The 26886-nt window shown below is 39.6% G+C and overlaps 1 protein-coding gene across 3 annotated transcripts in view; it reads left to right on the plus strand.

The window, feature by feature from the left end:
- The window catches only part of mib2.S (MIB E3 ubiquitin protein ligase 2 S homeolog), a 67867-nt gene extending 43885 nt beyond the window's left edge, over positions 1-23982 (plus strand). For 2 of the 3 annotated variants that reach the window (NM_001127864.1, XM_018226764.2), the window contains 12 exon segments: positions 212-316; positions 2730-2892; positions 4214-4347; positions 4827-4975; positions 6254-6410; positions 8104-8258; positions 14439-14565; positions 16942-17166; positions 17383-17561; positions 17999-18180; positions 19824-19889; positions 22493-23982. In NM_001127864.1, the coding sequence (NP_001121336.1) occupies positions 212-316; positions 2730-2892; positions 4214-4347; positions 4827-4975; positions 6254-6410; positions 8104-8258; positions 14439-14565; positions 16942-17166; positions 17383-17561; positions 17999-18180; positions 19824-19889; positions 22493-22734 (1884 nt within the window). In that variant the 3' untranslated portion in view covers positions 22735-23982. 3 annotated transcript variants of the gene reach the window in all.
- Positions 23983-26886: the final 2904 nt, after the last annotated feature.

The following is a 26886-nucleotide window of genomic DNA, read 5'->3' on the forward strand; positions in this document are numbered from 1 at the left end:
GAAGGATAGACATATTCCGCCTCATTCACAGGGCTTTCCTCTATGACTTTGCTTCATGGAATGTCTCTATAAGAGAACACACGGGCCCTGTGTTACTGAGTGAACGTGCTTTCTGCCAAAGCCTATATGCATTTATATTTTTATTAGTTGCTTGGCTTTTGCTTTACACATATATTAGGAAATCCTTATTATTATTTTTTTTCCTTTTTAGCAAAACAGCTTTTTGGTTGGTGATGGTGTGCGTGTGATGGATAACATGAATGCAGTGAAGAAGCTCCAAGTTGGTCATGGGGAGTGGACAGATGATATGGTTTCTGTGAGTGACAGGAAGTAATTAGTCCTTATACATAAAACCATGCTATTATAGAGCCCGGTGTTATTCTAACACAACATATATGGTTCAATTTGGCTTGTTATTGTATTTGGTAACACAAGTATTTAAATATAATTTCCAAATGAAAGTAATTGGGAAACCATTACAGTCATTGCCTTCTTATTTCCCTAAAGGGGTGTTTCACCTTTAAAGGGATACTGTCATGGGAAAAATTTTTTTTTAAATGAATCAGTTAATAGTGCTGCTCCAGCAGAATTCTGTACTGAAATCCATTTCTCAAAAGAGCAAACAGATTTTTTAATATTCAATTTTGAAATCTGACATGGAGCTAGACATTTTGTCAATTTCCCAGCTGCCCCAAGTCATGTGACTTGTGCTCTGATAAACTTCAATCACTCTTTACTGCTGTACTGCAAGTTGGAGTGATATCACCCCCCCTCCCTTTTCCCCCCCAGCAGCCAAACAAAAGAACAATGGGAAGGTAACAAGATAGCAGCTGCCTGGTAGATATAAGAACAACACTCAATAGTAAAAACCCATGTCTCACTGAGACACATCCAGTTACATTGAGAAGCAAAAAACAACAGTCTGCCAGAAAGCATTTCTCTCCTAAAGTGCAGGCACAAGTCACATGACCAGGGGCAGCTGGGAAATTGACAAAATGTCTAGCCCCATGACTAGAGGTCTCTACCTTCTCATAAAAAGAAATTAAGTTAGTCTGGCAAGATCTATTACGCATAACAAGCCATACTGATTTTCAGCCCTCTGCTAAGAGCGATTTAAGACCACAGAGTAATTTAAATTATGCTGCACTGAATGCTGTAATCCTTACACTGTATGATATGGATGCTCAATGTACACCAACTTTTCTACTTTTCTCAACCTCTTGTTATGTTAAAATTCAATAAAACAAAATAAAACCTATAAAAAAAGAAAGAATCTAAATCTGGGTAAAAAAATCTGCAGCATGCAGGAGACCTTAATGAAAGAAAGAACCCATTATTATTGTGTACAACATTTACATTAAAGTTTCATTTTCAGTTTCATTGAAATGATTTGTCTGCATGCCTGATTTTTATATTCTCTGTGTAGGGAAAGTTTAATCACCTAAAGTCCACAAAATGTAACGCTTCAGCTTTCAGCTTTTTTTACACAATTTTCTGACATACATTATTTGCCACAGTCTTGTTACTGTGTTTTCTATTATAAATGGCTACACATTTGAAATGCCATAGTACGTTATGTACAGTCAACTCAACCAAGGCAGGATACCTGATGTTCATTACATTCGTAAAAACCTGCTCCAAGTGCATTACTCCCCCCTGTTCTCATACACCAAAGTATATATTGGATGTTGGGTTAGCTGGATTGTCTTAATATTATTTGAAGACATTTTGTGCATTTAGGAACCAATGCCAGGGTGTCTCTACTCTACTCGGCACATCAGATTCTGCCTACATCTGCATAAAGCCAGTGGTACTTGTGCTCTGTCTGTTCTTTCTCTGATTTAAATTCTACCTTTGTCAGTTGTAAAACTCTTCTATGTTTTTGGAGAATATTAACATGTTTGGAGAATATTAGCATGTTTATTTTCCTTAGTTTATCTGCATGTGTGCATCATGTCACTAACACTGTGTCCTAGCCAGTGTGTGTGTGTGTAGAAGTGCAGTTTCTTCCTACAAGCCATAAGGCTCCTGAATACTCAGGGACCAGACAGATCTCTCACACACACACACTCCATCTGACCTTACTATATACCACAACGTTACACAGCCACTGTCCGCCATTGTATGGATGAATAGCCAGTGGATACAGTTGTTCTCTATGAGCACATCTGCACTTTGTCATGTTCTTTATCATGTTGTTGCTACTGTCATGTCACAATGATACACCCATCATGTCTGACGTTTAGCATTATTTACTTTACATTTTACATCTGCTGAGTGTGCACTGTCTTGTCCTGTCCCTGCACTGTGCTGACCTGTCTTGCAGGAGTTGCATATTTTTGCACTTTTTGTCTGTTGTCCGGTACATCTATGTTGTGTGTAGCACCGTGGTCCTAGAGGAACATTGTTTCGTTTCACTGTGTACTGTACAAACGTATATGGATGAAATGACAATAAAGTCACTCTTGACTTGACTCTTGGAATAACATTATTTACTGTGCTGCTTTTGGGAAGTTACTGTACCAATGCATCACAAGCAAACTGTTCGCTGTTTCTGCGGTTTTGAAGGGTTAAAATACCACATTCATTACTTAGTATATAGCTACACAAATGATGATATGGCCATTGGCAAAAGTTTGGGTAGTTAATATTTCCTAGGCTGTATGATGTACTTGTATCAAAGCATGAAGCAGACTGGTTTGTTTAATATTTAAATTTTGTTGTAACAGGCTCTGGGTCAAATTGGTAAGGTGATCAAAGTTTTTGGGGATGGAGACATGAGAGTTTCTGTTGGAGGGCAGTCCTGGACCTTCAACCCTGCCTGCCTCACCTCATACCAGCGAGAAGAGGATGCCAACCTCATGACCACTGAAAATGCCAAGGAGTCTAAAAGTGAGTTTTCGGAAGTGCTGTACATTTACTTATAGTATAAGGTTTTTTCCTTTTCCTTAAAGGGATACTGTCATGGGGGAAAAAAAAAAATTCAAAATGAATTAGTTAATAGTACTGCTCCAGCAGAATTCTGCACTGAAATCCATTTCTCAAAAGAGCAAACAGATTTTTTTATATTCAATTTTGAAATCTGACATGGGGCTAGACATATTGTCAACTTCCCAGCTGCCCCTGGTCATTTGACTTGTGCCTGCACTTTAGGAGAGAAATGCTTTCTGGCAGGCTGCTGTTTTTCCTTCTCAATGTAACTGAATGTGTCTCAGTGAGACATGGGTTTTTACTATTGAGTGTTGTTCTTAGATCTACCAGGCAGCTGTTATCTTGTGTTAGGGAGCTGTTATCTGGTTACCTTCCCATTGTTCTGTTGTTAGGCTGCTGGAGGGGGGAAAGGAGGGGGGTGATATCACTCCAACTTGCACTACAGCAGTAAAGAGTGATTGAAGTTTATCAGAGCACAAGTCACATGACTTGGGGCAGCTGGGAAATTGACAATATGTCTAGCCCCATGTCAGATTTCAAAATTGAATATAAAAAAATCTGTTTGCTCTTTTGAGAATTGGATTTCGGTGCAGAATTCTGCTGGAGCAGCACTATGAACTGATGTGTTTTGGAAAAAAAAATTTTCCCATGACAGTATCCCTTTAATTAAAAGAAAAAACATAAGTGAATATGAACTTGGGAGACTGTGTTTTCAGCTTGTTTATGTGATAAATATGAACATGGAATGTAATTATCTCTAATGGAAAGATTAAATGATTTATTGCATCAGTAAATGAAAGTGATCAAGGCTGAGTAACTTGATGGAGAAGTTCAGTGTAAAGTTACCTTAAACCTGCCTGTCAGTAATGAAGTTAAAACGAATTGCAAGCTCCTTGCCAGGATTCAGGTTCTTTTACACTGTCTTTTTTGTGTGCCATGAGCATATCTTCATGCACATTTGTATTACCCTACAGATGCTAATGCTTGTAGGCACTGTGGGTGTGATTTAACGCTTCTAAAAGCTGCAACTGTCACAGCTTATCATCCTCACTGATATATTTGTCTGCCAGCAATGTTAGTGATGTGAAAGCTAGACTGATAAAAATAAAAGATAAAAGTTTCCACCTGCTGTTAGTAGAAACCTCATTCCCAGGTGATCATTTGGTTTAATAACTGGGGCCCCCTTGGCCCTTCTTTGATTCCTGATGGTGGCCCTGAGTATAAAAGCTGAATTACTGAACAAATAAGACAATAAAATGTTGCTTATTATTTCCTTTGACAGACATCCTCGTTTCAATATTAGAAAAGCTGCTTTCTCAGAAGACTGATTGTGAAAGTCCAACGTCTTTGGTTATTGAAGCAGCCCAGGGCGATACAGCCAAAGTCATGGAGATGCTCCAGAAATACCCTGACAAGGTACTTACCAGCAACTGTCATGTGCTATACTATCCAATTTGTAGATATATTTTGGTAACTTTAATTGTGGATAAAAACAAGTGGGGTAAGGTGCATAGCCAGCACACTTTCTTTAAATGATGTATTCCATGGGCTTGCGTATCTGTAGCTTAGTTGGATTTTCCTGGCTAGCACCCAGCAAGTTTTTTATTCCTAGAATTATACTAACCAGAACTGCAGGCTGCCTTACATTATAAAGGCTTTTTTTGTTAAACTGGCAATGTTGCCATTAAAGTCAGTATTATCCTGTGATCCCTATTGAGATGATCTCCACATCAGTACTTGAAAGAAAGAACCTCAAGTGACAAATAAGAGATGTAATGATTTATAGAGCTGTATGATGCCAGGGAAAAAGGCACGCCTATCAATTTAGGATGCTTATTATACAAGCTCTTTGCCTATATTATATGACTGTTTATTGCTTCTTTTTTCCATGGTAGGTGGATATTAAGAATCAGGGCAGGACAGCTTTGCAGGTTGCCTCCCATTTAGGCTACATGGAGGTGGTGAAGGTTTTGCTTCAAGCCAATGCAAACATTGACCTCAGGGATGACGAGGGGGACACTGCTTTGCATTATGCTGCTTATGGGTAAGAGCTTTAAGGAAAAGATAGTTCTGCAGATATATATTCCCCGAGTAGTATTCCCAGACAATATTGTTTTAAAACTGTAGGTTCCCCTGTAACTAAATCACTCCAGACAATATAGTTGTATGTATTCATCTCCACCATGATGCCAAAAGACAACAAATTTAATAATCTGCCATCCTTACCTATAACCCTTCCCAAAATCTGGCCCAACCCTTTACTATTCATGCTGAATTCTTCTGGCAGAATTATTTATTCCCATACATTCTGCTAATATACCTATAATATAACTACATGCCATTTCCATTGTTGTCCACTATATGTATTTATGTCTTTGCTTGGCATAAAACATTTATTTAAGCACCAACAATTATTTTTGCTGGTGCTTAAAAGGATGCACTGCCATATTGCCTGCGACGATACTCTCTACAGATACAAATGCAGCAAATGTTTATAAATAGATGTTACACATTTGGTATTAAATTTAAAAGATAGAAGCTTGAAGACTCTCTCATTCTGAGACTGCAACTTTCTTTTAACACCCATTCTTTACCTGTTATTAATTTTTATATGTTAACCTTCCCTATTGTGACTAACCAATGGACCATTCCTGCCATCTGTTGCTCACCTTTCCTAGACAGATATGGGAGTCTGTTATACAGAAATGTAATTTCCTGTTTAATAAAACCGTTCACCATTATTTATCAATATTCTTCTGCTCAATAATAATAATAATAAGTTAGTACATAAAGTTGATGCTTTTTCTGAAAACCATACATGCATCCTGGATCATAGATCCCATATCTTTACACCAAGAAACAATTTCCTTTCACTGGAGGCAGGTGAACCTATTGTTATGCGGTTTTTTTCCCCCTCCATTTCAAGCTGCAGCTTGAGTCCTACATTTCTGATGGTCTTTTGTGATAACCTCATGTATGTTGTACCTTCTGTCTAACTAAGAAGATTTTATTTATAGTGCACCACACAGTATGCGAAGTGTATACTTTGTATAACTTGTGTGCTTGGACATAGGTTGATTTTAAAATGAACTAACCCTCATTTCCATCATGTGATGATCTTTGTACTTATGTCATTAGGCTTAGGGATATATACGTACACTAATATGTGCCCAATCATCCCACTGGATTACGAGTGATTACGAGTATTTGTAGTGGTAGCATTAGTAAGGATTTCAATACATGTACTACATTTATTTCTTGTGCTACGTGAAACTCCATGAAAATGATTAATGTGCCTAACATTGTGTCTCCCTTTCTCTAGAAATCAGGCTGGCGTGGTGAGAGTTTTGTTATCTAAAGGAGCCAATACAGAACTGTTGAATAACGCCAAGTGTACAGCACTCTACATTGCAGTAAACAAAGGCTTCACAGAGGTAGTTCAAGTCCTGTGCAACCCAAATTGTGCCATCAACCTGCAGGTAATGAAACCAGAATATTAACACTTGAAGGAGTCAAGGTTAAAACATGGTTGCCCTTTTATTGCCCACCACTGGGATCACCTGATGGTAGAGGGTGGGAGCTACAACATGGAGCTGGCCACTGCTCCTGTATAAACTATAACAAACAAGGGAAAGTTGTGCTCACCTCTCATTTTTAAAAACCAATAGGCGGGGGGGAGGGGTTGCAATGAGGCTGTGACCACAAAATACATATAGACATATGCAAGAGATCCTCTGCACTCAACCTATCAATATATTAAAGACATTGAGGAATTTTGTGCATACAGCTACTAAGAAATGCCTTACCCCTTAAACAAAACAGGGATTGTTTGTCCATATATATACTCAGAAGCCTTGAATATCCTGTATATTAAATGCTTATAAATGGTGACCAGTGATGTCATTAGTTATAATCGGTGAGTAGTGATTTCATTATTGTCACATGACTTACTAAAACTTGTGTATTATAATAAATGTTGGAAAATATGAGATATTAGGATATTAGATTATATTAATAACCTCAGAGTTCCATGACCTGGATAAAGCACTCGGCGACCTATAGGGGCAAATTTACCTAGAGTCGAATATCGAGGGTTAATTAACCCTCGATATTCGACTGCCGAATTGAAATCCTTCGACTTCGAATATCGAAGTTGAAGGATTTAGCACAATTCGTTCGATTCGAAGGATTTTAATCGATCGAATGAAATTCCTTTGATCAAAAAAACCTTGGAAAGTCTAACATTGGCCTCGGTAGGTTTAAGGTGGCGAACTAGGGGGTTGAAGTTTTTTTTAAAGAGACAGTACTTCGACTATCGAATGGTCGAATAGTCGAACGATTTTTAGTTCGAATCGTTCGGTTCAAAGTCGAAGGTCGAAGTAGCCCATTTGATGGTCGAAGTAGCCAAAAAAAACATTCGAAATTCGAAACTATTTTTCCTCTATTCCTTCACTCGAACAAAGTAAATGGGCCCCATAATATTTTTAGTTTTTGTACGTTAAAGCAAAAAATACAAAGGGGAAAATAGCCTACAGTTCACCATGATTTTATCTTCAAATATGTCAGCATTATGTAATCCAAGCTGTACAGTATACTGCCTCCTCACGGTTTATTTAGCATCATTCATCATAAATGAGCTGTGCATGATGAGAGGAACTGATTTTGTATGCAGAAATAAAATTCTGTACATAGTATCTGGTCGTGGATCATAGCTCATGATAATAAGCATACAATGGTTCCCACACTGCAAGAATTAGTTATCAATCAAGTTACTTGTATATTAAAAGGCAATAATTCAATAGCAAACAGAATACACAGACATACAATTTTGGGTTATGTCATTGAACCGAATATTTAGCCAAGGAAGAGAACAATTCCCTGTAGCAATTCTTTCTTCCTGTCAGTAACAGATTCATGCTGGTTCCCAAAACTGTGGGTCCTGCCTCTTGGGATCCCAGTACAGTGGAAAGAGGAGCCGATCTGGGTTATGAGGGCCTCACATGATTATAGGGACTTAACGCATGAAGTCTGAATATATCTGGATTACATTATAGTCTTTTAAACATAGCTTGTAGCAGTAATAATAATGATTACCCCATCTGTTTATGATTACTACATAGTGAATACTATGCAGCTAAAATGAATTATGTAAAGTGGACCCTCTGCTTGCAGGACTCCTTCGGGGACACACCTCTGCATTATGCAATCACAGCAGACTTTAGAAGCATCATTGAGATCCTCTCTGAAGTGCCCAATATAGATTTCACTGTGCAGAACAATCAAGGGTTTAATCTACTGCATCACTCAGCTCTCAAGGGAAATGTCCTGTAAGTATCTGTCATCATCTAAACGCAGCTTTGCATTGCTATGTGTATAGTAGATGCCAATGTCTGTCACAGGGAAGAGTGTGTGTGTGCAGACCAGGATCAGAGATGAGGGAGCCCAGTACTATACAGATATGGGATCCTTTATCTACATGCTTGTTATCTATAAAGCTCCAAATTACATGAGAGCTATCTTCAATAAAGTCAATTTAAGCATATAATTCTAATTATTTCCTTTTTCTCTGTAATAATAAAACACGACCTTGGTGGTAACTAAGCTGCATGAGTCCATATTGGTTTAAAAACAATTCTATTGGGCTTATTTTATGTTTAAATGTTTTAGCAGACTTGAAGGGATACTGTCATGGGAAAAAAAAAAATTCAAAATGAATCAGTTAATAGTGCTGCTCCAGCAGAATTCTGCACTGAAATCCATTTCTCAAAAGAGCAAACAGATTTTTTTATATTCAATTTTGAAATCTGACATGGGGCTAGACATATAGCTCTATAGTTAGTATAGGTATATAGAATTTAATTAAAAGTAGGGAGGGGTGTGTGTAAGGATGCTGGGTTTTCATTTGGAGGGGTTGAACTTGATGGACTTTGTCTTTTTTCAACCCAATTTAACTATGTAACTATATTGTCAATTTCCCAGCTGCCCCAAGTCATGTGACTTGTGCTCTGATAAACTTCAATCACTCTTTACTGCTGTACTGCAAGTTGGAGTGATATCACCCCCCTCCCTTTTTCCCCCCAGCAGCCAAACAAAAGAACATTGGGAAGGTAACCAGATAGCAGCTCCCTAACACAAGATAACAGCTGCCTGGTAGATCTAAGAACAACACTCAATAGTAAAAACCCATGTCCCACTGAGACACATTCAGTTACATTGAGAAGGAAAAACAGCAGCCTGCCAGAAAGCATTTCTCTCCTAAAGTGCAGGCACAAGTCACATGACTGGGGGCAGCTGGGAAATTGACAAAATGTTTAGCCCCATGTCAGATTTCAAAATTGAATATAAAAAAATCTGTTTTCTCTTTTGAGAAATGGATTTCAGTGCAGAATTCTGCTGGAGTAGCACTATGAACTGATGCATTTTCAAAAAAACATGTTTTCTGCTGACAGGATCCCTTTAAGGTATGGTGATCCAACTTACAGATAGATCCCTTACCCAGAAAACCCAAGGTCTCAAGCATTCTGGATAATAGATCCGGTATAGCAGGTCAGTGACCCTTATCTTGGTGTCAGTGGTGCCTGTGGTATTTGCATTTAAATGCTGCCAGGGCAAATTTCACCTCATTCCTGATGTTTTTACTTCATTTTACAGAGACCATCAGATGGTCATCTTCTTGCTAATTGTTAGAAGGCATCAGCAGTAACACAACTGACAAAAATGGAGTTACCATTTAGATTGTAAGCTCTACGGGGCTCTACTTGGTGTGGCCAGCCTGGTACCCACTGGACTTGGGAGTTGCAGAAAGCTATATAATTCAGGAAAACGGAAGAGACACTAGCTGGGCATCCCTCATCAATCACTTTCACCTTTTAAAGCTTGAAGGGGATCTGTCATGATTTTTATGATGTTGCTTTTATTTCTAAATGACACTGTTTACAATGCAAATTATTCACTCTAAAATATAAAATTCCTGAACCAGCAAGCAAGTGTATTTTTTTTTAGTAATAATGGTGTGTAGGCGCCATCTCAGGTCATTTTGCCTGGGCATGTTCTTTCAGAAAGAGCCAGCAATTTAGGATGGAACTGCTTTCTGGCAGGCTGTTGTTTCTCTTTCTCAATGTAACTGAATGTGTCGCAGTGGGACCTGAATTTTATTATTTAGTTCTGTTCTTAGATCTACCAGGGAGCTGTTTTCTTGTAGTAGGGAGCTGCTATATGTTACCTTTCCATTGTACTGTTGTTAGGCTGCTGGGGGGGAAAGGGAGGGGGTGACATCACTCCAACTTTCAGTCCAACAGTAAAGAGTGACTAAGGTTTATCAGAGCACAAGTCACATGCTTGGGGGCAGCTGGGAAACTGACAACTGTCAGATTTCTAAATTAAATATAAAAAAATCTGTTCTTTTGAGAAACAGATTGCAGTGCAGAGCTGGAGCAGCACTATTAACTGATACAATTTGGAAAAAAAAACAGTTTTTTCCATGACAGTATCCCTTTAACTAAAGAAGGAGGCTAGAAATTTTGTGCATAATATTTTTGGCTTCTGTACCAGCCCAAGACAACCACAGCCCTTTAGCAGAGAAGATCTCCCCAGTCTTTTTTTCTGCTTTTTTTCAGTCGAATCCTTCTGCCCATCCAAACCGAATCCGAATCCTAATTTACATATGCAAATTAGGGGCGGGGAGGGAAATCTCATTACTTTTTGTCATAAAACAAGGAAGTAAAAAAAATTTCCCCTTCATTAGGATTTGGTTCGGTATTCAGCCAAATCTTTAGCGAAGAATTCAAGGGTTCGGCCAAATCCAAAATAGTGGATTTGGTGCATCCCTAATTAGTAATGAATTCAAATTCTCCTTACATGGCAGTTTAGAAACCTGTGCAATTAGCATGAGAATTTTATAATCAGCTGTGTAGCATCAGCCTCATTTTCTGCTTGCTGATTTGTGATGACCCTTAAGCTTAGCTTCTCAACAGCTGCTCGGATTACACTGAGCATGTGCAATGTCACTGACAATCCTAGCAAAATTCAAGGTGGGGAGCTCTCGTGCACAATTTTGTGCTGAAACTTTAGGCTGGTGCAGTAAAGTAGTATGTAAAATATACAGTAGCATTTCTACACCTTATTGTTGTTAGGGTTTAGTTCTCCTTCATGGGAATACTGCAATTGCTCACAGATAACCTGAATCCTCTATATTATCATCATACTGTATGAGTAGTCTAGTGGGAACACCTAGCAATTCTCTGCATTTTTATATTAGGATTTCATGGGGACTGTTTTGTCATACTGTTTTGCTCAGGGGATGTAGGACCTTTTTGTGTTAAAATATGAGTGCAAGTTCCCTAAACTTATGGATCTTCTTCCTTTCTCATATGCACTTTTTAACCCATCTACAAACAGCGTCACCTCTAATTGGTTATTTATGATGGATGTTGTAACTTGGACTTAGAGGTGGTGCACCTGCCGTTATTTTTACAGGCTCATTGCCTTCCACTGCCATCATCTTTCCAGGACAAACAGGCCTGTTGGTGTTGGCATTCTTTGCAGATGCACTGGATATAATGTGATTTTTTAAGCACAATAAAAAGGAAATTAGTTGTTTGGTTTGGACCATAAAATAACATGCTTTTTGTAGGAAAAACAAGCTAAAATTCTTGGCAGGTAAATGCTGCATATGCTTGTACTTTGTACATTGGCATTTTCTTTGTGCAAGCTTGATGCCTGTTAATGGACAAGTCAGGCTTATTGCAGGTCACTGTTTTCCTCTTAAACATCCGTCACCATGTAATGTCATGTGACTTAATAACACTCGAAGTCCTTAGGAGGTTCTATCACAGGGTCCTTCACTACCCCCCAATGGCCCCCTGCCTTAGTTGCAACCCCCCCCCACCGTATCTGTTCTCTTTTTGTGGCTAATCAGGGTCCAGGGGGGGTCAGGGGACCGAGCGGAGTCAGGCAGGAGTGGGTCTAGGTCGGCGGGGCCCAACAGTTTTTTTTCCCAGTCTAACCCTGGCTTTAGTTTACTATTAAAGGGGATCTGTCACCCTAAGAAATAATTCGAAATTCTTTATATCATGATAGTTGAGCAAAATAAACTTTACTTATAGTATATATATTATTTAAATGGTGTTTCCTTCAGTCTTGGCATTACACAATCAAAGCAAGCAGGAAGGCACCATTTTGTGGCAAATGTTTTTAAGGCAACTTGTTTATCATCATCATAAACTCTTGTGTATGTGCCAGAATAGGAGACCTAGGGGGTTATTTATCAAGGTCTGAGTATCCGAACCTTGAATAATTAGTGGTTTTCGGAGTAGAAAAAAACCCAAATTTTTCGAGATTTATTAAAATCCGATGGCCTAAAAACTCAGAATCCGAAACCCCAGCATCTAAAAGCTCTTGAGGTCCTGTAGAAGTCAATGGGGAAGGTCCCAGTGTCTGAGCTGATGTCTGTACCGATATCTGATGAGTTTGCGGTTTCTGGGGGGGAAAAAACTCAGAAAACTACGATTTTTTCATAGATTTCTGAGGTTTTTTGCCGGGAAACCACAAACAATTTGGAGTTTTCGTGGAAATCTCGGAAGTTTGCCTGACCCCTTTTTTTTCAGGCTTTTTTCTTCATAAATAAGGTCCATTCGGGCAATCAGAGTTGCTCGGATTTCTAACTTAGAAATACTCCGACCTTGATAAATAACCCCCCTAATGTCCATGTGCACTTCCCTACACAACTATAGAGCCTGAGGAGAGAGGCACTCTGTGCGTATTGCAGGAACATCTAGTAAGTGCTGAATTGAGTAACAGCCTGCTCCACCTCTATGCCTCATGCATAGAGGCGGGGCAAGCAATGTGTGATTGACAGCTCAGATATCTAAACTCCTTAATAACAGGTATGGATGTTTTAATAAAAAAAAGAATTTGGGTTTCATATGCAAAGGACTGCTAATCCAGAAATTATGGATTCAAAGTGCATCATTTCTTTTCCAGGTAAAATAAAATCAACCATGGCTCATTTACTAACAATGTGCAGATTTGGACTTGTCCAGTGAGCCATGGCAGCCAATCAAATGTTTCCTTTCATTGTTTTTCATGTAGCTGTCTGATCAAAGCAAATGACTGGGTATTTGCTATGGGTAACTGGCCACTCTTAGCAAGCGGGGCTGTATTTAGGTCCGATGACGTGCGTGCTGATGTCACTTCCACAGTGTTTCTCTGACCCCCTACCCCTCACCCCCTCAGCTCCGTCACAGGATCGAAATCTGTGGAGGAGGGTGGGGAAGGTTTTAAAAAAAAAATAGGCACCCCAAAACCGTGCCGCCTTACACACAGGCCCTCGGGGGCCTAAATAAAAATACGACTCTGTTACAAGTGGCCTCTTCTGTTCAAAGATGCCTTCACTCTTGATACAAAATGAGAAATTACATATGTTAACTGTAAGTTAGCAGTTTTGTTACGCATTGCTAGTTTAAAACACTATTAAAGGGGTTTTCACCTTCCAACACTTTTCTAAGTTCAGTTGGTTTCAGGTTGTTCACCAGAAATAAAGACTTTTTCCAATTACTTTCTATTTTCTATTTATTTATTTCTTTAATATCGAAATGTAATGTTTCCTTTTTCGCCTTTTAAAACAGCTCTGGGAGGGGGGAGTCACTGACCCTCTAAACTGAAACATTTAGTTGATACATTTGTTATCTGAGCTGCCAGACTGAACCCCCAGAGACAGGAACATTAAACTTTAAACTTCAATTTTTGAAAAAATGATATAAATTAAAAGATGGAAAGCAATTAAAAAAGTCTATGTTTATGGCGAATATTCTGAAAACAGCTGAAGTAAAAAAAAAAGTTTTTGGAAGGTTATAACACCCTTTAAATGCTTCTTATATTATTGTTTTTGCGAGTGTAGTACCTGTTTGTGCCTCTGAGTGTCTCTGTACACCCTAAAGCTTTCGTAGCAGGGGGGAAAGACATTTCCATAGTGTAGTTTTATTTAATGTTTGGCCACAATGGACCCTAATAAAGTTGGAAAATAAGCTTTGCAGCCCAAACATTGAAATAATGTTTTTTACTGTAGTAGGAACTTCCATTGTTTTGTTACCCACCATAATCAGCATGGGGCTTGTTTTTGGGTTCTAACCCAGAAAGGGTTAGAAATCTTTTAAGCTTTCAAATGGGGGCCACTGACCCCAACAGCCAAACACTATTGTTCTATGAGCTTAAAATGTTATTGTTACTTGTTATTACTTACCTATCATGTCTGACCCTCTCCTATGTATTCAAAACACTGCCTGGTTGCTAGGGACATTTTGACCATAGCAGCTAGCTGCTACAATTACATACTGGGGAGCTGCTGAACAAAAAAATTAATGTCTCAGAACAGCAGTCTTTACAACACTCAAAAAGTTAATTTAAAGGGAAATAGCACTAGGAATTTGTAACACCGCTGCATTTAAAGCGCCATCCAAATCCTACCCAGCTATTGTATCATTATAACCTATCTCTAATCATCTCCCCAGTGCTGTAAGAAAGATCCTGGAGAGAGCACGGCAGCTTGTAGACTCTAAAAAAGAAGATGGTTTCACTGCCCTACATCTTGCAACACTCAACAACCACCAGGAAGTAGTAGAGATATTGATCAAAGAGGTAACTTTGCACTTTGCTCTTGACGAAAGTGAAATCCTTGCTCTGGGTTAGCTCACAGCTAAAAACATCTCCAGCACCCTCTATGTTATTAGCAGAGATGTGTGTCTTCTGCAGGATCAACATCAAGAAGTCTAAGATGTTACTATGTGGGTGACCATTACTGAAGTGATGTGATTTGCCTTTAGTAGGGGTAGAGATAGTTATTAAATGGGGTAGACCCCTACCTTTCTTATGCACGTTTATTCACTGCATTGCATTTATAATGGAGTCGGCAGCGCAAATTAAGTCTTTTATAGAATAGAATGTAGTGTGGCTGCAACAACTCTTTTGATTAACGTCCGAGCCTGTTTAATATTTTTAGAAAAGGCCATAATTGTTCTGCTTTTATATTTAGCTCGCTCCATATTAGCTGCTTTTTGTTGGGGCTTGCAAGCTTCTATTGTGGATATCTTTATGTGTGTATATATACAGTATATAAACAGTCATATGAAAACGTTTGGGAACCCCTCTCAGCCTGCATAATAATTTACTTCACTTTCAACAAAAAAGATAACAGCTGTGTGTCTTTCATTTCCCAGGAACATCTGAGTACTGGGGTGTTTTCTGGACAAAGATTTTTAGTGAAGCAGTATTCAGTTGTATGGAATTAAATCAAATGTGAAAAACTGACTGTGCAAAAATGTGGGTACCCTTGTTATTTTGCTAATTTGAGTTCATGTAACTGCTCAATACTGAACAATGGCAACACCAAATTGGTTGGATTATCTTGGTAAGCCTTGAACTTCATAGGCAGGTGTGTCCAAACATTAGAAAATGTTTTTAAGGTGGCCAATTGCAAGTTGTGCTTCTGTTTGACTCTCCTCTGAAGAGTGACAGCATGGGATCCTCAAAGCAACTCTCAAAAAATCTGAAAACAAAGATTGTTCAGTATCATGGTTTAGGAGAAGGCTACAAAAAAGCTCTCATAGGTTTAAACTGTCAGCTTCAACTGCAAGGAATGTAATCAGCAAATAGAAGGCCACAGGCACAGATGCTGTAAAATCCAGTTCTGGTAGGCCAAGAAAAATACAGGAGCGGCATATGCGGAGGTTTGTGAAAGACCTGCAATAACGTCTTGCTGCAGATGGTGTATCTGTACATCGTTCAACAATTCAACGCAATTTGAACATCTGTGTGGCAGGGTGATATGAAGGAGCCCTTTCTGCACTCAAGCCATAAACAGAGTCGCTTGTTGTATGCAAAAACACCTGCTACCTACTGTCAAATTTGGTGGAGGTTCCATCGTGCTGTGAAGCTGTGTGGCTAGTTCAGGGACTGGGGCCCTTGTTAAAGTCGAGGGTCGGATGAATTCAACTCAATATAAATAAATTCTTCAGGATAATGTTCAAGCATCAGTCACAAAGTTGAAGTTACGCAGGGGTTGGATATTCCAACAAGACAATGACCCTAAACACACTTCGAAATCTACAAAGGCATTTATGCAGAGGGAGAAGTACAATATTCTGGAATGGACGTCACAGTCCCCCAACTTGAATATCATTTGAAAATCTATGGGGATGATTTGAAGCAGGCTGTCCATGTTCTGCAGCCATCTAATTTAACTGAACTGGAGAGATTTTTGTATGGACGAATGGTCAAAAATACCGCCATCCAGAATCCAGACACTCATGAAAGGCTATAGGAGGGTCTAGAGGCTGTTTCATTGCAAAAGGAGGCTCAACTAAGTATTGATGTTGGGGTGCCCAAATTTATGCACCTGTCTAATTTTGTTATGATTGCATATTTTCTATTAATCCAATAAACTTTATGTCACTGCTGAAATACTACTGTTTCCATAAGGCTTGTTATATTTTAAAAGGAAGTTGCTGAGGGGTTCCCAAACTTTTTCATATGACTGTATACATAAGATTCAGCCAGGATTCTGCCTTTATTCAGTAAGGATTCAGATTCGGCCGAATCAGAGTGCCTGGCAGAACCGAATCCTAGTTTGCATATGCAAATTAAAAGCAGGGAGGGAAATCTGTCACAAAATAATAAAGTAAAAAGATTTTTTCCACTTTTTCCTTTCCCTTCTTTTCCTATATATATATATATATATATATATATATATATATATATATATATATAAATAATATGGGGGTATCTATGAACATTTCTAGCAAGCAGTTCTGCAGCACCAGCCCCTACAACTGTGAATCAGATAAATGTTGTGCAATACCATTGCCTGTAATGTCTGTGTGAGGGAAAATGCATGAAAAAATAATCCCTACCTATGAAAAAATAGTCTCTGAATCCTCTGATATGTTCATGCTTTTTGTCTGTCTTAACCTCATTCATCTGCTTTCCACCAAGTAATGCTTGTGGTTGTTGGCACAGGGCCGCTGCGATGTCAATCTCAGGAATAACAGAAACCAGACCCCTTTGCATTTGGCCGTCGCCCAGGGACACATCAGCTTGGTGCATCTCTTGGTGACTGAGGGTGCCAATGTAAATGCGGAGGATGAGGATGGAGATACGCCAATGCACATAGTATTTGTGCGGCAACATCTCAAATCCATTGAATCTCAGCAAGAAGGCAATGGATCGCCATTGCTCACTAAGGTAACTGAACAAGAATTCAGCATGAAAGACGGGGACATTTAAACCCCTATTTAATACAGTACATAGCTTAAAAAAAAAAATTTTTTATGATTAAACTTTACATTTAGTTATTTTAGTTACATTTAGTTAGGATTACCAAGTTATTGGAATGGAGACACACACATTTCCACTTTTTTGAGCAAGAATTTCATATCCTTATTCTATTCATTTCTGCAGTTGGAAGCCTCTGGGTTGCTGGGAAATATAGAGCTGAATGTTGGTTCGGGTATGGCTTGCTTTTTAGCTCTGTCTGGAGCTGACATCAACTATGCCAATCACCGTGGGAAGTCCCCCCTGGACCTAATTACAGATGGAAGGATAGCACACCTTGTGAAAAACTTTTCGCAGAAATTCAGGTACCATAGGGGCACCCACACACCAGATTTAAGGAACTTAAGGATTGATCTTGAGTTTTTTTAGCAAAGCTGAAGACAAGAATCCAAACCATTTCCCAGAATCAGAGTTAAGTTTGCATTTAAGTGCACTAGCAGAGCTGTGATCATCACCATTCTGCTTTTGGGTATGCAAAATATGCCTTATGAATGTTTAAAGTAAGTACATGCTGAATCTATCATTACTGGACTCCACCACCAAATTCTTCACAAAAGATATCTGTGAATGCCAAACTGAATCCACCCTTAATTTGTATATACAAATATTAGTATAACAGTACTTAATCTGTGTGCAAACACCATTTCTGCATTCCAAAAAGACAATCACTTTAGCTGTAGCCATGAGTTGTTTTTTACACTTTTATAAAACTAATAATCTCCCTGAATTTTCTTTTTTTTAGAGAACAAATGGAGTCAGACTTACCAACCATCAGCTGCAGCCTCCGCAGAGTCCAAACTACTCCCAATACTATGACCAACCTCAGCCCCTCTAGTGCCAGCAGTCCTGCAGAGTGTTTAGTATGCTCTGAGCTGACCGCACTAATCAGTTTCTTCCCTTGCCAGCACAGCATAGTATGTGAAGGTAAGGGAAACGCCCAGGCATCAGCAATGTAAGTAGTTGTGCAGTCATGACTTGATCACTGTGTTCTACCAAGAAGACTGGTGACATGTCATGTTTACGTGTTTTATCAGAACTGGTATGTTATTATATACCATATAATATTGTTTTACAACTTGTTTGTAAAGATAATGGGGTCGTTTACTACCCTAGGGGCCTTTAGTAGTGTTCCTTAAACAACATTTGTGCCCCCGGGTTGTTGCTCTCTGCATGGAGCACTTGATTAAAATGTGGCACTCCGCGTAAAGAGCAGCATCTGGAGACGCAGCCCAGCCCTGTCCTTACCTCCGATGGGCAAATGTTAAAGGGATCCTGTCATCGGAAAACATGTTTTTTTTCAAAAAGCATCAGTTAATAGTGCTACTCCAGCAGACTTCTGCACTGAAATCCATTTCTCAAAAGAGCAAACAGATTTTTTTATATTCAATTTTGAAATCTGACATGGGGCTAGACATTTTGTCAATTTCCCAGCTGCCCCCAGTCATGTGACTTGTGCCTGCACTTTAGGAGAGAAATGCTTTCTGGCAGGCTGCTGTTTTTCCTTCTCAATGTAACTGAAGGTGTCTCAGTGGGACATGGGTTTTTACTATTGAGTGTTGTTCTTAGATCTACCAGGCAGCTGTTATCTTGTGTTAGGGAGCTGTTATCTGGTTACCTTCCCATTGTTCTTTTGTTTGGCTGCTGGGGGGGGACGGAGGGAGGGGTGGAAGGATTGATATCACTCCAAGTTGCAGTACAGCAGTTAAGAGTGATTGAAGTTTATCAGAGCACAAGTCACATGACTTGGGGCTGTTGGAAATTGTCTAGCCCCATGTCAGATTTCAAAATTGAATATTAGAAATCTGTTTGCTCTTTTGAGAAATGGATTTCAGTGCAGAATTCTGCTGGAGCAGCACTATTAACTGATTCATTTTGAAAAAAATTTTTTTTCCCATGACAGTATCCCTTTAAGTACAGGGTCCCAATGTGCAAGTTAGCAGTGGGAGGGCTCCTACATACCACCCCACCTAGAATTAGAATTTGAATTGAGCACAGCCTAACACAGGCCGCAGGTCTCTGCACTATTGATGGCAAACAAATGAGTTCCAAAGAAGTATGAGCAACTGCCTAAAGAGTTCCTATATGTTTTTATCTTCGGGCTGGTGCATCCTTGAAGATACAACACTTAAAAGAGTGGCATTTCCAGGACTGTAGATGGCACTGCTGCATTAGAATACAATTTTTTGTTCTCGAAGCATTGCAAGTGGGATGTAAATCTAGAAATACATTTTCAAATCAAACATCAGAGTGCAGCTGCGTTATTATATACTAGACCCGGAGCAATACTTGAGACTTTTACTACAATTTTACCACTTGTAGCCTCATTCCCCATTATTTGCTTCTGTACAGGTGGAAAGTCTGTTCTGCACAAAACAACATTTGACAGCTTTCATCTGTTTTATTAAAAAACGTGAAGCTTAAAAAATATTTAAGAATGCGTCTTCAGTCGAACGCATTCTTATGTTTGGTTTGTTAATCCTTTTAATAACCTGCTTCCAGACATCAGGTTTAATAGCAGTGTGGTTTCAATTCATAAATCATTTAACTCTTTGTTGTTTCATTCATAGAATGCTCCAGGCGAATGAAGAAATGCATCAAATGTCAAGTGTCCATATCAAAGAAGCTTAGGCAAGGTGGGTAATTACTAGTCCGTTAGATTGGCTGGTACAGTAGTCACAGGGAAAGAATTTTCTTCTATTAGAGCAGATCTGTCCTACTTTTTAGTGGGCTAATTATCCACTGTTCCACATGTTCACTGGCCAAATTTGAATAACGGTTCCCACTCACTCATATACACAGATATTCACATTACTTACGTTACACTCCCCAGTCTCTCCTGTGCTCCTTCACCCCTGTCACTGATGAGGAAGTCTCAAAGCTTCTGGCCTCTTCTCACCTTACCACCTGCCCGCTTGATCCAATTCCCTCAAAACTTCTCCGCAATACCAATCCTTGTCTAATCAAAGCCTTAACTCACCTATTTAATCTTCCGCTCTCAACTGGACTGAAAAAACCCTCTCTTGATCCCTCCAATCTTGACAACCTCCGACCTATCTCTCTGCTACCTTTCATCTCTAAACTACTTGAGCGCCTAGTCTACCACCGACTAACCTCATTCCTCTCTGACAATAACCTGCTGGACCCCCTACAATCTGGTTTGAAGCCACAACACTCCACAGAAACTGCCCTGACTCGACTAACTAATGACCTTTTAACCGCTAAAGCCAACAATCATTTCTCACTACTAATACTGCTTGATCTCTCAGCCGCATTTGACACTGTAGATCACCCTCTGCTCCTCCAGTCCCTCCAGTCGCTTGGCCTTCGTGACACAGCCCTGTCCTGGTTCTCTTCTTACATCACCAATCGTTCCTTCAGTATCTCCTACAATGGAGTATCATCTTCTCCCCTACCTCTTTCTGTTGGAGTTCCTCAAGGCTCTGTCCTGGGACCATTACTATTCTCCCTCTATACTTCCTCCCTTGGCAAATTAATAAATTCGTATGGTTTCCACTTCCACCTCTATGCTGACGATACTCAGATCTATCTCTCATCTCCTGATCTCAACCCAGAACTCCTAACTCGCGTCTCCTCCTGTCTGTCCGCTATCTATACCTGGATGTTGCAAAGCTACCTTAAATTAAACCTCTCTAAAACTGAAATGGTTCTCTTTCCTCCAACTAACACCACTAGCATCCCCGAAGTATCCATCATAGTTAACAATTCCACTATCACCCCCTCTCGCCAGGCCCGGTGCCTTGGGGTTATCCTAGATTCTGCCCTGTCATTCACTCCTCATATCCAGTCACTTATTAAATCATGTCACTTCCACCTAAGGAACATATCCAAAATACGATCATTTATCACCCAAGACGCTGCCAAAATTCTTATTCACTCTCTCATCATATCACGTCTAGACTACTGTAACTCTATTTTAATTGGCCTCCCCCTCCAGAGACTGTCACCTCTCCAGTCCATAATGAACACTGCTGTGAGGCTCATACACCTCAGCAACCGCTCCTCCTCTGCCTCGCCATTCTGTCAATCCCTGCACTGGCTTCCATTACCTTTCAGAATCAAATTCAAATTAATGACACTGACTTTCAAAGCACTTCATAACTCTGCCCCACCCTACATCTCTGAACACATCTCTATATACTCACCCACTCGCTTACTACACTCCTCTACTGACCTGCTCCTCAACTCTTCTCTCATTACCTCCTCACATGCTCGCATTCAAGACTTTGGAAGGGCTGCACCCCTCCTCTGGAACGCTCTCCCACGGTCTGTCCGACTTTCTCCCAACCTTTCTGCTTTCAAGAAATCTCTGAAAACGCACTTCTTTCGAGAAGCCTACCCTCACTCTGCTTAACTACCAAACGCAACACCACATACAATACCACATTTCTCACCCACTTAATTCGATCTTGCCCACTCCCACACCTTGTGTATTACTCCCTTCCTTTCAGACTGTATGCCTATACATAGGGCCTTCCTCACCTTTTTGTACCTGTATTGATTGTGATGTTTGTTACTCCATATATTCTATGTATGTAATTCATGTGATGTAGTTGTATAATCACATTTACTTTACAGTGCTACACAATATGTTGGCGCTATATAAATACATGTTAATAATAATAATAATACCTCTTGCACATTGTCTCATATGTCGCACACACCAGAATGTATTCCTTTCCACCATAGAGTCCCTTAAATCTAATCAAAGAGGGTTCTGTTTGCTAGAATTTAATAGAAAGGATTTTGTTTCCTCCTTGGGCAAAATATCTAATCAGTTAATCCCTTAATCATAGCAGAACAGACCACAATCACTTCGGCAGCTTAAGTTGCTCTTGGCCATTGCCATGTGCAGCAGAGCGGGTTCTTTGGCAATGGAAAGAAATAGAAGCTTGCTAATTGTAATTCATTTCTTTTTATCCTCCTTTTTTTCATTATTATGAAAATGATCTAGTAATAAGGTGTACCAGGATCTACTGTTGAAATGTGCCTCTGCCTTATATGTCTGCTTGTTGAAAATGTAACAAAAAGCAATTAGGGGTCATTAATAAAGACCATGGACAGAAGTGAAAGGTGCTTAATCTGGGGGCAATTCTGTCTGTAGTCTGGCTACACTATGCACCTCACTTACATAAATAATCCTTAGCCGCGATAGTTTTAATAAGATGAATGTACCTTCACACAATGAAAGCAGTATTCCTTCTCTTCCCAACTCTAGACAGCACTGAAGTTGAATGCAGTCCCAGCATAGAATTGTCAGACCAGAAGAAAATAATGGAAGAGCTCCAGAATCGATACCGCCAGATGGAGGAAAGGATCACCTGTCCTATTTGTATCGACAGTCACATCAAGCTGGTGTTCCAGTGTGGACATGGGTCTTGTACCGAATGCAGCTCTTCCCTCACTGCCTGTCCCATATGCAGGCAGGTTATCAGAGAGAAGATACAGATATTTGTCTAAGTAGGAAAGTAAGTGCTTCTTCTGGATCTGAGACGTAACTTTGGATCAGTAGACACAAGCAACATGTCTGTGCCAAGCATGGCTGTGTATATCTCTTCTTCATGGCAAGACATTCTGAATGGGAATAAAGGGATGACTCTGTATGAAGAGTTCTCTCTGTATTATTTGCATTGGAAGGGCTAATCAATACTGCAGTCTTCCTGAAGGAATTTATTTTCCAGAGGGGCAATTAAGCTCCACTAAATCATCTTGTTACTGAAATGAGGATTTCATCTCTGCCCAACCTACGATTTCTTTTGCTGGTTCTTATCTTATTTGTGTTTCTGCAATACACCTGATCCACTGCCTTCCAAATGTCTCTTTCATACAGGTTCATCAGGTCACATGAAATAAAGCAATACATTGAGTATGTCACATTGAACTTACACGACTGCAGTGTTTTATAGTTTTACTAATGACATGGTAGAACAAATAGCAAGAAGATGTATTTCTATGTGGTTTGACCTATCAAACTTGCCATAGTTCTTGTTTCAAGGGGCATTAATGCATTAGAAACAGGTGGCTCTTGTTAAAGTGTTTGTAAATTCAAATAAATGTATATCTATTTATATCTATATACCTAAATTATTCATATATTATAAAATGTGTATAATCGTACTATTCATTGGGATTTATTTTCAAAATACTCTGTTTATTTGTTTCGGTGAAGGCAGATGTTTGTGGGGGACCATTTCCCTCCATTCCTTTCTGTCCTCTCTGGCCAATCACTACAAAGAGTGTAACAGAGTGACCAATTGTGAGCAAGCTGACAAACATGCTATTCTGCTCTACTACATCCACTGACAGAGAAGGTAACGGAAACATGGTTAGAATGATACAATTTGTTTTTTGAGTCTGACTCATTTTTAGTGTTCATCACTCAGAAGCTATAGCGCCGTTAACATATTTATTTAAATGCATTAGTGCCCCTTTAATAAGCAAGACTGTGGGAATGAAAGCTCTTTCTTGCCAAAGTCTCCACCCTGAGTGTCGGTGCAGGTACGTGGAGAAAATGTAGCCAGAGTACCCAGCAGCATCTTGTGTAGCAGATCTGCCCGTGGCTCTAGCCCATAGTTGGTTTACAGAGACGCCATCTTGAACTGGTGGTGGACAGAGTTGCCTAGCAAATCCATCTTTGCTTATTTTACTCTGTGTATAAAGTGCAAAAATGTGTATAGTGCTGAAATAAAAGCAGTCTGATTAATATTATATTGTATTGTTGGTGGGCTGAATATTTGAGGGCAGATTTATCAAAATGCGAGTTCTTAAAAAAAATAAATAAATAAAAGAAGCAAGGAAAAAAAAGCGACAACTTGCATGACTTTTTTTCTCAAATGCTTACTTATTTAAGAAAAAAGACGAGACAAAATATTGCCTTGTGGGTGTTTTCGCGGAAAAAAAAAAGTTACATGCCAGTGAGAATCTCATTGTCCCATTCATTTGCAATGAGGCTAAACATCTCAAATGTTTTAATAAAATGGGAAATTAAATAAATACAGTTGTTAGAAAACATTCCCATTGACTTCTATATAATCTCTGCAGCTTTTATTTGCCAAGTTTTTTCTGGCGAATTTTTGTGTTTTTTTTCCATTAATAAATTCAGGCCTTTTGAGGTTTCCGAAAATACCAACGTGTTTTTTCCGCTTCCATGATTTTTCTCTGTTCCCAGTTTTATTCAACCAAGAAAAAATGGCAACTTGATTTTTGATTTATTAGCCTCTTACCGTATTTCCTACAAATCACTCCAATCTAAAATGATTATGAGGCCATATGTGATAAAGCCTTAACAGCTTGTATGTGTATTTTACATAGAACAGCTCAGACATGGAGAAGGAATGCTTGTTGATTTACCAAGAAAATGTCACACACACACACACACTACACTGAACTCATTATCCAAGAAGTTCCAAATGATGTGCCGTCATCTCTCATATTCTTATTTCATCATTTTCAATCAAATCATTCAAATGTTTTAAAAGTATTTCCTTTTCCTCTGTAATAATACAGATCTAAACTTAATAATTAATCCTTATTGGAGGCCAAACAATCCTATTGGGTGCAATTAATGTTTAAATTATTTTTTAGTAGACTTAAGATATGGAAATCGAAATTATGGAAAGATCCCTTATCCAGAAGATACCAGATCCAGTGCATTCTGGATTACAGGTCTCATAATAGCTTTTATTTCGATACATGCAATTGGATTGGGAACACCACATTCCAAATCAAAACGTGAAGAAAATTTTATCAAATTGGTGTTATTCCTTTACAGAAATTTAAGAAAATTGAATATTTGGCTGTTCCAAAAAATAGCAGTGTGTGCATTCTTCATCTTTCAGGTTTTGGTAACCATTGTAAAGTATTTGAGGTCATTTTAGCTGAACAGCCTATCATTTTCTGCACTTCTTTTTATGTGTTCCCCTTTCCAATCAACTTTTTAATCAAAGTACGCAAGAGTGACACAAGATTGAATAGATCCAACCTCTCCTAGGTACATTCTAAAGTAGGGTCTTTAATTATACAGCATTCCGCTATTGTGAAACTCCAAGCCCAGGTCGGATATATATTTTTTGCCCTGACCACTTTCTGCAACCTAGCCCTAAAATTTGGGGTCTACACAGGGACGATCCTGGCCCCTCTGCCACCTGAGGCAGCAGCAGTTGCTGCCGCCCCCCCTCCCCCGGTCGCTTACCTTTTTGCGCCTGAGGAGGTCCGGGGGGTCCACAAGGGCGGCAGAGAGGGCCAGTACGCTAGCGCAGAGAGCCTAACTACACTAGAAGAGCCAAATTCCCGGTTTGAAAATCGTAAATTCGGCTCCTAAAGTACTAGGAGCGCCCATGGTACCTAGTGGGGTGCTGCAGCCTGCGGCGACAGCCTCAACTCGCCTCATTCGCGAAGCGCCCCTTGGTCTACAGCATAAAAGCAGTATATTCATCCACTGCCGAACATATGACGAACAGCTGTTAAAATGAGTCACATACTGCTCTGGCCACAAATTCCTGGTTATCACGCTGCAAGTGATTGCGAAAGATTTGCTCATCCAATATACCTTAACAGAACCTTGCCAAGAGCAGCAAACGGAATTGGACATTTCTCGTTTCTAGGCTCCTACTTATGCCACTGACACATTATCTTTCAGCAGTGTCTGAAGAGTGACGTTATCTTGCAAGAATTTGGCACTTAGGCCCATGGCACATAGGGCATATACTCTGCCAGCGTGTTCCTGTGGGAGGTACAGCCTGCCATTTATTTGTGTGGTATCTGGCTAGTTCATATGCATGGGAGCATGTACCAGTTGGCCTCTCTTTGGGGAGGTGAAGCCTACCAAAACCTTCATTGGGGTCCACCTAGATTCCATTCAAGTAAATACACTGCACCACCACATCTGGCTACATCTCTGTCAGACGAAAAACTCCAGCAGACAATATGCCCCATTGTGCCTTGGCCTTACATTCCCTTCTTATAACTTATGATGTTTCTAAACACGGTTCATGCTTGACCATACTTTTCTTGTCATAGCTACAACTGCAGACAAAACTAGTGCTTTCCTATTTATTCCTATTTATACCTGTACTTGTCACCCCTGATCCTTCTGTGCTTCTCATCTGCCAAAAGAAGAGGATTGTATCCGCAACTCTCTAGTAGAGCCCCCTTAGCCGCCAAAATCAGAAAGATTCATTTCAGCTTCCTTTCCACATCAGGTGCCATGATGCCACATGGAGCATTGCACAAGAAGCTTGCTGTCTATATCTGAGGTGTTTTGTATTTTTCTGCTACAATAATATGAAACAAGTCTAGGAATGTCCAAATCAGAGTAAGTCTGAACCATGAACAGCAAACTTTGCCTAGGAGATGTCCACACTAGTGATGTGTGGGTCGGAAAAAAGTTGACCTGCACAAACCCTAACCCGCCCCTTCACCACCACCATAGACAGTTACTATTTGATTATCGGTGTCAGGTCTGACCACTGTTGAGTGACCAGCTGGTAGGAGCCTATATGAAGAGTAACCCCAAAAACTCCCTTGAATGACTGGGAAATTAGAAGAAGCCATAGTAAGTGGAATGAAAATACAGGCCTGTGGTTAGATAAACGGCAACAAAGGCAGAGTCCG

This window comes from Xenopus laevis, chromosome 7S, assembly GCF_017654675.1.
Source record: "Xenopus laevis strain J_2021 chromosome 7S, Xenopus_laevis_v10.1, whole genome shotgun sequence".
Classification (NCBI taxonomy): Eukaryota; Metazoa; Chordata; class Amphibia; order Anura; family Pipidae; genus Xenopus; species Xenopus laevis.